This window comes from Castanea sativa, chromosome 7 (assembly GCF_040712315.1).
Source record: "Castanea sativa cultivar Marrone di Chiusa Pesio chromosome 7, ASM4071231v1".
Classification (NCBI taxonomy): domain Eukaryota; kingdom Viridiplantae; phylum Streptophyta; class Magnoliopsida; order Fagales; family Fagaceae; genus Castanea; species Castanea sativa.
This window is the reverse complement of record NC_134019.1, coordinates 29,323,223-29,335,286: the sequence shown is the minus strand read 5'-3', so window position 1 is coordinate 29,335,286 and position 12,064 is coordinate 29,323,223. Positions and strand designations below refer to the sequence as shown.

The window sequence follows — 12,064 nt, the reverse complement described above, 5'->3', positions numbered from 1 at the left end:
GATGGCGAAAATGGGCAAATGCCCATTTCGCGCAAAAAAAAAAAGGGCAAATGCCCCATTTTCCAAACTAATTAGGGAAATACCCATCTTTTGAAACTCGATTTTCTCAAAATCGAGTTTCAAAAAAAAAAAATTGGAGCCCTATAGTGGCATTTTAAGGAGCCTATAATGTCGTTTTAAGGACCTATAGCGGCATTTTGTAACTTAAGTTCCATGCAAGTTTTTTTTTTTTTTACCTATAACTCAAGTTCATACAGCTCGAGTTACAAAATGCCGCTATAGGCTCCTTAAAACGTCACTATAGACTCATTAAAACGCCACTATAGAGCTTAATTCGAATTTGAGAAAATCAAGTTTCAAAAAAGGAGTATTTCCCTAATTAGTTTAGGAAATGGGGCATAATGTTGTTTTTTTTTGCGCGAAAAGGGCATTTGCCCATTTTGGCCGAATTAAGACCTCTTTAGAATCAAGATTTATATGCTTTTTGAAATGGGGAATATCCAAAATGCAAGGATGAGTCCAAAAGTTTAAAAGTCCTAGTGCAGCATTAGATTCAGATAGCATCTCTTATAGATTATTGAGGTCAGCCAACGTGGCTAATACCTCATAGATCACAAAAACGTCAATATTTTAAATCTTTTATCCACTCTATTTTGTTGGCACGTGTTTAGTGTCTACAAACAAATGATTGTGACGTCTAAGTCTTCCAATAGACAGTTTTCTCTTTAGGTTTTCCTACGAAACTATAGAGGTGAAAAATAAGTTTTGCCTTCTGGCAAAAATCTTCTCCCTGTTTCTGCGATGGAAACAAGTTTACAGGCATATCATTCTTCATTGCTCTCATGGATGAGATAGCAACCAAGTGCGTCGGTTTACGGCTGTTGGAGAAAGAGGAAAGCGTGGTGGACCTGCTACCACCGGCGACGGAAACGGGACAAGTGCTGGTGGGAAAATTCTGTACGAAGCGAAGAGTAAGTCTAGAAGTAGTGGCGAGGGTGCTGAAATCGGTGTGGCAGACTGCGAAAAATTTCGAGGTTTACAATATGGGCGAGACCAAGGTCCTGTTTCAATTTGAGGATGAACAAGATCTTGATAGGGTCCTCTTGCTAAGCCCATGGACGTTAGACAAGTACATGGTGATCCTCCATAAACTTGGTGTGGGCGAAGCAGTAAACAGAGTTCAGTTTCGCAATGCAATGTTTTGGGTTCAGATTCATGGGCTTCCCACCATGAGCTAAACCAAGGACGTGGGTGAACAAATAAGGAGTATACTGGGTAACGTAGAGAGGGTAGACGTGGACAAGAAGGGGTTCAGTTTGGGGAGCTACCTACGCATCCGAGTGACGATCGATGTAACCCAACCTTTCTATTGAGGAAGGATGGTTCGCATGGGAGGGGCTCAGCCGAGGTGGGTGGATTTTAAATATGAAATGTTACCGATATTCTACTACTGGTGTGGGAAGGTTGATCATGATGAGCGTGATTGCCTTCAATGGATATGCAGCAAAGAAACTCTCAGGGCGGAGGATAAGCAATTTGGAGCTTGGTTGTGCGCAGCACCGGAACGTATCCAAAGACCACAGACGGTAATTGCATCAATAAGGAGGAGTGTAGGGAGAGCTGACCCAACCAGTGAGGTCAATGCCGGAGAAGGTGCAGCTATGTCCGTCCATAGAGCAAACCCGCGAGTGGCCGACCAGAGCTAGGCATGCATAAAGGACATCGTGGACCCCACTATCACTGAAACAGATTGTCCAGATACTCTACGGCTATATGAGGAGGAGGAAATCCCGAGAAATTCGGACTTTACCAGTTTCGAAGAACAGCTATGTGAGATTAACGCCGCTATTTTTGAAACTGCTACAAATCGAGAAGAATCTCCTTTTACAAATCCTAGTTCGGATTTTGGGGAAAGCATGGAGCAGATTTTGGAAGTTTCAAAATTAACTGAAAAGGAAAATAAGGTGGAGAGGCAAAAAGAAGTTCGGGTAGGGCCCTCAACTAAAGTGGACTTGGTGCTCATGGACTTAGACCGTACTACACCCACACATAATAATGCTATTTTGGGCTAAGCCTCAAGCCAAGCCCAAATACTATTCTCCATAGGACCTCAAAACCCAAAGCCATCATGTGAGGCCAAAATAAGGAAGGTAAAGGGCCCAGCTTAGAAAAAGAGTAAACAAGGAAACAACGTGATGGGAAAAGAGAATGCATGGAGAGATGGTAGGAATACAAATGAAAGGGGCGTGGAGGTCAATGAGATGATGATGCAGTCCGAAGATATCGAAGTCGGGTCGAAAAGAAAGACACGCCTACCCCTAGTAGACATTACGATGGAAGAGGAAAGGGTGAAAAAATAGAGGATGGAAAGGGAGGTTCTGGCTTTTAGTAAAATAATGGCAACACAACTTGGATCGGCAGTAGCTGCAGATTAGCCCTGCCGGGAGCAATAAGTACCATCAGTTGGAACTGTCAAGGGCTTGGAAACCCCTGTACAGTTAAAGCCCTCCAGAAGGTGGTTTTGGAGGAAGATCCCACTTTGGTCTTTCTCATTGAGACCAAGTTTGTAGTGTTGGAAATGGAAGACATTAAGAGCAAGCTGGATTGGCAACAGGGTCTAGTAGTTCCTAGTATAAGGCGGGGTGGTGGTTTGGCACTCTTATGGAGAAGTTCCAAAAAAGTGGATGTTCAAACATATTCTCCTTGTCAGATCGATGCTATAGTTACTGAAGAAAATGGTAACAAGACGTGGAGATTCACTGGTTTCTACGGTCATCCGAAAACGAGTAAAAGAGAGGAATCATGGAGCTTGTTGGCAGAGTTGGGCAAGAGAAGTAATCTACCATGGCTCTGCATAGGCGACTTTAATGAGATATTACACTTAGGGGAAAAGGTGGGAGGTAACTTACGGCCTGAAGGGCAAATGAGAAGTTTCATGGAGACGATAAATTGCTGCAATCTACGCAACATGGGTTATATTGGATCAGACTTTACATGGAGTAGGAGGCTAGGGGCACGGGGCTGGGTTAGAGAACGTTTAGACAGGGCCTTAGTGTCCTCGACCTGGTTGATAATGTTCCCGGGAATGAAGCTACACCATGTGGCGGCTTCAACGTCGGATCATTGCATGCTGGTACTCAAAGTTCCACAGACAAGACGGAGAGCGTCGAGGAGGTCTAAAATGTTCAGGTTCGAATCAATGTGGCTAAAGGATGAACACTGTGATGAAGTAGTGGTCGAAGCTTGGGAGAAAGGAAAAAGTATGGGTACTCAACACCCGTTTTCACAATGTATAGATGAATGTAAGAGGTCACTATTAGCTTGGAACAAAAACACGTTTGGCCACGTAGGGAAGAAGATAGCCGCATTTCAGAAAAAACTTCAGTGGTTGGAGGAGAGACGAGATGGTCAGGTCAATATGGAGGAGGTCGAAGAAACGAGGGTGGAGCTGAATAGAATGTTGGTAGTGGAAGAGGATATGTGGCATCAACGATCAAGAAATTGTTGGCTACAATTTGGAGATCGTAAAAAACTTCTTTCTTTCATGCCAAGGCCTCCAACAAACACCAACAAAACACTATTCTCTGAATCAAGGATTCAAAAGACAAATCGTAGGAGGACGAGGAGGTGATTGGTAGAATGTTTGTGGAATACTTTGAGAACTTGTTCACATCTTTTCAACCCAATGTCAGTGCGAAATTACTTGAGGCCATCCATGCAAAAGTGACCGATAGAATGAATGCCAGACTTTTATAGGAGTTTAAAGCCCCAGAGATAGAGAAAGCTTTGAAGCAGATGCACCCCATGAAGTCGCCTGGACGCAACGGTATGCTCCCCTTATTTTATCAGCACTTCTGGCCTACTGTAAAATCTATTGTTATACAGACTGTGTTGGATTTCCTTAACCATGGTGCAGCTCCCCCTAAATTTCATGAAGCACATATTGTACTCATTCCAAAAACCAAGAACCTGGAAAGAGTGACTGATTACAGATCAATCAATCTATGCAATGTGGCATATAAGCTAGCATCCAAAGCAGTTGCCAATAGGCTGAAACTAGTGTTGCAGGACATAATATGTGAAAATCAAAGTGCGTTCATTTCAGAGAGGCTTATCACAGATAATGTGTTAGTGGCTCATGAGTTAATGAACCACATTAATAGGAAAAAGAAAGGAAAGTGTGGGGAGATGGCATTGAAGTTAGAAATGAGCAAAGCTTACAACCGTGTTGAGTGGGGATGCTTGAAACAAATTATGGGCAAACTGGGATTTCACGAGGATTGGATCCGCCTAGTCATGAGGTGTGTCTCATCAATCACTTATGCAGTTCGGGTCAATGGACATGCATGTGGTCAGATTGTTCATACACGAGGGTTGCGCCAAGGGGACCCATTGTCGCCATACCTATTTTTGATCTGTGCGGAAGGGTTGTCAGCTTTGCTACACAAGGCTGTCCGCCATAAGGAGTTGAAGGGTGTTGCGGCATCGGCAAGGGAGCTTAGAATCTCACATCTATTTTTTGCTGATGACAGCCTAATATTTGGGAGGGCAACAGTGAAGGAATGCACTGAAATTCAGAGGATCCTACAACTCTATGAAGAGTCATCTGGACAACAACTGAACAGGAACAAGACTTCATTATTCTTTAGCCATAACACAACCAATGGAATAAGGGATTCAATAAAGGCAATGTTTGGGGCACAAGTCATAAAACCACATGAATCTTATCTTGGGGTTCCATCTTTGGTAGGCAGATCGAAAAGAAACACCTTTGCTCAATTGAAACAAAGGGTGTCAAACAAGCTAGCAAGGTGGAAGGAAAAATTGATCTCAAGTGCAAGGAAGGAAGTATTGATAAAGGCGGTTGCTCAAGCGGTCCCATCATATACAATGAGTTGTTTCAAACTGCCTAACACCTTATGTGATGAGCTGATAGGGATGGTAAGGCCGTTTTGGTGGGGGCAAGTGAAGGATGAGAAGAAACTAGCCTGGATGAGCTGGAAGAAGATGTGTTTGCTAAAGGAAAAAAAGGGGATGGGTTTTAGGGACCTAAAAATGTTCAACCTTGCCCTCTTGGCGAAACAGGGTTGGAGGTTACAAACGAATTCCTCCTCTCTTTTCAACCATGTATATAAAGCCAAGTACTTCACAAGATGCAATTTTATTAAGGTTAATCTGGGAAGTCAGCCGTCCTTTGTATGGAGAAGTCTATGGGCAACCCAAGAAGTGGTTAAAAGGGGCATAAGGTGGCATGTGGGTGATGGAGAAAAGATTCAGATATGGAAGGACAAGTGGCTGCAAAACCCAAGCACTTATAGGGTGGTCACACCTGAATGTACGAGCCTGCAAGGTGGAAGGGTGTGCGACCTGATTGATGGGGACCGAATGGAGTGGAAGGAGGGCCTTATCCGCCAAAACTTTCTCCCCAGGGGTGGAAGGAGGGTGTTAGTGTATAGCTTAGACTAGTTTAGCTCATTGGGCTTAGCCCAGTATACTGTACTTGTAGTTCACTCATATTACTTGTACTGCACACATACCTAGCCTATATAAGGCTCTCTATTGTACATTTTTATATACACACAGAATATACAGACTATTCAGTCTTTCTCTCTCACTTTATATTCTTAACATGGCATCAGAGCCATTCCTCTGACTTTCTGGTTCCTGTGGACATCTTCGGCGTTCTTTCGCTGCCCTCGCCTTCATCTAGTAGCCATTGTCAGAAGCGAGTCACCACCGTCACGCCCACAGTCCCTGCAACTCTCGGATCTCACCGTTCTGTTCATCCAACTGTCAAAGCAAAGACATAGAGTGACAAAATAGACAATCCCGAGCAAATCCCAACCAACAACAGCCAGAAAAGACATCACACTCGCCTCCACGCGCTGCTTGAAGATTCTGATTGTCGAACACGTGCCACCAGAGGTGCTTCACGCGCCACACGCGCCGGAAGGATACCCTCCACTTGCCTCCACTCGCACCACGTGCTCCCACACGCTTGAGACCTTCGCGTCTGTCCATGTCAGCCCTAGGCTGACATCATCTTGCACACGTCAGCGTCTGTGTCATCCGCCTATGTCAGCGCACGCCGACCGTTGACCGTTGACCAAAGTCAAAAATTTTCAACCGGACCTATCTTGCTCAGTTTTTCACGTAGATTTCGATTTTGGACTCCGTTTTTGCATTTGAGGTCTCTAAATCCCAGTTTTTGGCCATTTTCTAGATTATGGCTCAACAAAATGATCGAGATATCATACATCCTATCACCATTATGTTGGATGGTCCCACTAGCTATCATGCATGGTCTCAGAATATGAATGTCTTCCTCAAGGGTCTTAAACTATGGAGATATGTGACAGGTTCAATTCCTAAGCCAGTACCAAACCCTAAGTCCAAAGCCACAGCTGCTGAAGATGCCTCCAAGACTGTTGTTGCAACAGATGATTATGAAGAACGCCTAGAGGAATGGGAGAGTATTCAGAGTGAGATCTTGTCTTGGTTTATCAATACCTCTATTCCCTCCCTTTATAATCTTCTTCCTCATCTTGAGATTGTTGAGGCTGCTTGAAAATTTCTAGCCGATTGCTATAATTGTACTAATGATTCAAGCTTGGAGTTCCACATTGAATCAAAGCTTTATCAAATGCGCCAAGAGATAGGTCAGTCTATTTCTGATTATTATTCTCAGACTTCTACTATGTGGGAACAACTTTTTGCTGCAGATCCTCCACTAGTGTGTTCTAAGGAAATTGAGCTCTTTGTCAAATATCGGGATCGCCGTAAATTTATGCACTTCATGATGGGATTACGTGAGGATTTTGAGCCTACTAGGGCTTCTCTGCTTAGCCGGTCTCCTACTCCTTCTCTTGATGCTGCAGTCAAGGAGCTCATTTCTGAGGAGAACCGTCGGCCAACTCATCATATGTCATCATCTGATCATGTATTGGCTACACCATCTCCACAGCCTCCCATTGTTGCATTCACTGCTCCTCCATGAATAAACTCCGGGCGTCCCACCTCTCAATCTTCCAAAGGTACTCGCTGCGAGTTTTTCCGTGCCAAAGGCCATGACATCTCAGTTTATCGCAAACTGCAGAAATTTGTGCAAGAGCAGAATAAAGCTTCTCTTTCTCGAGCAGTTGCTGTATGTCCTTCAGATCCATTAGTTCCTACAGGTCCACCTTTAGCTTCCTTACTTACTACAGCTGATATTGAGGTAGTTGTTCAACAGGTTTTATCCTGCACTTCCACTCCTCTTTCTGTCACCTCAGGTAAACAATCTTGGTTTTTTTATACTGCATGTTGTAACCATATGACTCCTGATGAATCTCAATTTTCTGATAAGGCACCTTTAACACATCCAATCACCATTTACACTGCTGATGGAACTCCTATGCCTGTTAGTCATAAAGGAACAATCTCTTCTCCCTGTTTATCCCTTAATGACACTTTTCATATCCCAAAATTATCCCTCAATTTACTTTCTGTTGGTCAACTTTATGAATTAGGCGTAGATCTTCTATTTACTAATCATGGTGTGGATGTGTAGGATCCCTGGACGGGTCAAGTGCTTGGAACAGGCCGTAAGGTTGGTTGCATGTTTGAGGTTCATGACTTGAAGATTCCTTCACAAGTTGTTTCTGCAGCTGCTACCACTACCACCCCTTTACTTGATCTGTGGCATGCTCGTCTTGGTCATCCATCCTTATCTCGTCTTCAGTTGTTAGCTTCTCAAGGTCATTTAGGTTCAGTTCAGTTTCAAAAATTTGATTGTACTTCTTGTCATTTTGGCAAACAAACAAAACCGCCCTTTAATAATAGTGACTCCTTTTCTTCTACACCTTTTGATCTTATCCATTCTGATATTTGGGGTCCTGCACCTATTCCCACTGAGGGAGGATCAAAATATTTTGTCATATTTGTGGATAATTTTTCTCGATATACTTGGATTTATCTGCTTCACCATAGGTCTGAACTTGTGTCTATTTACCAAACATTTCATAAAATGATTGAAACACAGTTCAATCGTACCGTCAAAGTCTTTCGTTCAAATAATGCTCAAGAATATCATGCTAAATCTTTCCTATCCTTTTTAGACAGTCATGGTACCTTCCTCAGCAATCTTGTCCTTACACCTCTCAACAATATGGTCATGCAGAATGAAAACATCGTCACATTCTTGATGTTGTCTGCACCCTTCTCATTTCTGCATCTCTTCTTGAGCGCTTTTGGGGAGAGGCCGCACTCACTGCTGTGTACACCATTAATCATATTCCTTCACCAACTACACACAACAAATCACCATTCGAGCTTCTCTATGGTCAAACTCCTGACTACTCCTCTCTTCAGGTTTTTGGTTGTGCTTGTTTTGTCTCTCTTCCTCCTCATGAACAAACAAAGCTCCAGCCTCGTGCTCGACTCTGTTGTTTCCTTGGTTGTGGTGTATCTCAAAAGGGGTTTCGCTGCTATGATCCTATTTCTCATCGCCTTTGTGTCTCTCGTCATGTTGAGTTTTGGGAACATCGTCCTTTCACGAGTCTTCAACAGTTTCTTGCATCCCCTTCCTCAGAGTCTCCCATTTTTATCGATCTTTTCCTCCCTCTCTATCCTGAACTTGTGGAGGATTCTTCAACATCGGCTGCCTCTCCAGATGATTCATCTCCAGTTCCGTCCCCGGCATATGACCCGCCTGTCTTGGATCCTGTGGCACCACCCTCTCCTGAGTCTCCTGTTGGTCCTAAACTTCGTTGTTCCACCCAAGTAAGCATTCCTCCTCCTTATATCATTGATTATCACTGCTCTTTTGCTCTTTCCACCCTCTATGAACCTCACACCTATCGTGAGGCCCATACTGACCCTCTTTGGCAGCAAGCTATGAATGAAGAACTAGATGCCTTTCATAAAAATCACACTTGGGATATGGTTGATTTGCCTCCTGGTCAGTCTGTAGTAGGTTGTAGGTGGGTTTACAAGATCAAGACCAAGGCTAATGGATCTATTGAACGATACAAGGCTCGCCTCATTGCCAAGGGCTTTACTCAGGAGTATGGCATTGACTATGAGGAAACATTTGCTCCTATTACTCGCCTTACATCTGTCAGATGTCTTATTGTTGTGGCTGTTGTTAGTCGTTAGCCTCTTTATCAAATGGATGTGAAGAATGCTTTCCTCAATGGAGACCTCCAAGAAGAAGTGTACATGCAACCACCCCCTGGCTATCCACACTCAGGTAGTCAAGTTTGTCACCTTCGCCGTGCTCTTTATGGCCTTAAGTAGGCTCTTCGAGCTTGGTTTGAAAAGTTTAGCTCCATTGTTGCTCAGCAGGGTTTCACTTCGAGTCCTCATGACACTGCTCTCTTTGTCCGAAGATCCTCTGTTGGTATCACTCTTATTCTTCTTTATGTTGATGATATGATTATTACTGAAGATGATTCTGCAGGTATCCGCTCTCTTCAGCACTTCCTTAGTCAGCATTTTGAGATGAAAGACCTGGGCACTTTTAGTTATTTTCTTGGGCTTGAGGTTACCTCCTCCTCTAATGGATACTATCTTTCCCAAGCTAAATATGCTTCTGATTTGCTCTCCAAAGCCAGTATCACCAACAACAAGACTGTTTCCACTCCCTTGGAATACAATGCAAAGCTCACACCCTTGGATGGTGAACCAATATCTGATGCTACTCGCTATCGTCAGTTGGTTGGTAGTCTGATCTATCTCACTGTTACTCATCCGGATATCTCACATGTCGTGGGTATGGTCTAGTAAGTTCATGGATGCCCCTCGTTCTGTCCACTATGCTGCAGTTCTTCGGATTCTCCGATATGTCAAAAGCACACTTTATCACGGTCTCCACTATTCCTCTCGGTCTTCTCTCGAGCTTCATGCTTATTCAAATGCAGACTAGGCAGGTGATCCGACTGATCGATGCTCTATCACAGGTTTCTGTTTCTTGTTGGGTACTTCTATTGTCTTATGGCGTAGCAAGAAGCAGGATGTGGTTTCCCGTTCCAGTACTGAGGCTAAGTACCATGCCCTTGCTAACACCACTTGCGAGCTTGTCTGGCTTCGCTGGCTCTTGGCTGACATGGATGCACCACAGCCCACTGCCACTCCTCTTTATTGTGACAATCGTAGTGCTATCTACATTGCTCATAATGATGTCTTCCATGAACGCACCAAGCACATTGAGATCGATTGCCACATCACTCGCCAGCATCTCAAGAAAGAAAATCTCAAGTTGTTCTCTATCTCCTTTGCTGACCAGCCTACTGATATATTCACCAAGACTCACCCACAGAGTCGTCTTCGAGATCTTATATCCAAACTCCAGTTGGTTTCCTCCTTGCCACCTCGAGTTTGAGGGGGATGTTAGTATATAGCTTAGACTAGTTTAGCTCATTGGGCTTAGCCCAGTATACTATACTTGTAGTTCACTCATATTACTTGTACTGCACACATACCTAGCATATATAAGACTCTCTATTGTACATTGTTATATAAACACAAAATATACAGACTATTCAATCTTTCTCTCTCACTTTATATTCTTAACAGAGGGATTGTGTGATATGGACGGGGAACAAAAATGGAAAGTTCACTATGAGGAGTGCGTACAGATTGGCCCAAGACATGCACTCTGGCAGAGGTATGCCTAAAAGATCTGACCCTGCTGCTTTGAAGCAATTGTGGAGGCACCTATGGAATATGAACTTGCCAAACAAGATCAAACATTTTGCCTGGAAAGCCTACAAAAATATTCTAGCAATCAAAGAGAACCTAAGGAAAAGAAACATTACTCAGGACTGCATTTGTGAAGCATGTGGGAAAGCACCTGAATCCACCTGGCATCTATTTTGGCTGTGTGACAAGGCCAAAGAAATTTGGTCTTCAAGCAAGCTAGTAATTCCGTTTGAGATTAGCCCAGTGTGGCAATTTATGGACGTGATGTGGCAGTTACAGAGGTGGATAGAATCTAACCCGGGCTTGGTGGAGCGTGCTATAGTAATATGCTGGGGAATATGGAAGGATAGAAATACTGTTAGACACCGCGGAAAGCGCAGAGATGGTCGAGCAATTGTGAGGAGCTCGTTAAGGGTGTTGGATGATTTTCAGACTGCGAATGTCCGTTCACTAGCCCCTTCAAAACAGCATCCAGATGTGATAACATGGAGACCTCCACCGCCGGGTCACTACAAAGTGAACGTGGATGGAGCCGTTTTTGCTAAATGGAAGCAGGTGGGTATTGGTGTACTAATACGTGATTCAGCAGGTATGGTGATTGCTGCTCTTAGTCAGAAGTTGGCTCTTCCCTTAGGGGCTTTGGAGATAGAAGCTAAGGCAATGGAATTTGGGGTGCAGTTTGCTCTGGATGTTGGTGTGAGGGATGTAACATTGGAGGGAGACTCTATGTGTATCCACAACGCGCTTCAAGGATTAGGAGCGACGTCAGCTTCAGTGCAAAATATAATTGCAGGAATTATCTACAGTGCACAGGCTTTTAGAACCATTGCTTTTTCCCATACAAAAAGGCAGGGCAATGTGCCTGCCCACTTTGTTGGCTCAATATGCAGCCAATATTGACAATTACGTTGCATGGTTAGAGGAGTGTCCTAGCCACGTTCAGCATGCATGTATTCATGATGTTTCCTCTTTTACAAATAATGAATAAAAGTCAAAGTCTTCCCATCCAAAAAAAAACAAATGATTGTGGACCATAACAGTTTTACTTTTTTTTTACCCAAAAAAAAAGAAAAAGAAAAAAGAATTAGTATAACTATTCAATAATTAGATTGCACGGTCAAAATGAGTTTGGACATATATCTTGAAAACTTAGCTTGAGGGCATACATAACAATGGATATCCAAAAACTAAACATTAAAATATTGTTTACTAAATGTTTTTTTACGAGGATGAGATCGACATTCCAGTTGTAAATACCAAAGATCAAAGTTAGCTATTTTACTGTCAAGAGAAATGCCAACAGTAGATGAAGGCTCATGATGTTTGATGATACATGCCACCAATTTCTTTACTCCAATTGTTGTGCTCATTGACCAAGAAAGTT

The 12,064-nt window shown here is 43.3% G+C and overlaps 1 protein-coding gene across 1 annotated transcript; it reads left to right on the top strand.

The window, feature by feature from the left end:
- Nucleotides 1-1,430: 1,430 nt before the first annotated feature.
- Nucleotides 1,431-5,466, top strand: LOC142644284 (uncharacterized). The gene is made up of 4 exons (XM_075818930.1): nt 1,431-1,653; nt 1,750-2,034; nt 2,499-3,463; nt 3,886-5,466. Exons 1-4 carry the CDS (start codon nt 1,431-1,433, stop codon nt 5,464-5,466), a joined length of 3,054 nt encoding a protein of 1,017 aa, XP_075675045.1.
- Nucleotides 5,467-12,064: the final 6,598 nt, after the last annotated feature.

What these genes read in the sequence shown, in the direction of transcription:
- LOC142644284 (XM_075818930.1), top strand. Translation starts at nt 1,431, where the DNA reads ATGTTACCGATATTCTACTACTGGTGTGGGAAGGTTGATCATGATGAG. An exon ending in GGTGCTCATGGACTTAGACC is followed by an intron (nt 2,035 to 2,498) that starts GTACTACACCCA and finishes ACCCCTGTACAG; the next exon opens with TTAAAGCCCTCCAGAAGGTG. An exon ending in TGGAGCTGAATAGAATGTTG is followed by an intron (nt 3,464 to 3,885) that starts GTAGTGGAAGAG and finishes ATTGTTATACAG; the next exon opens with ACTGTGTTGGATTTCCTTAA.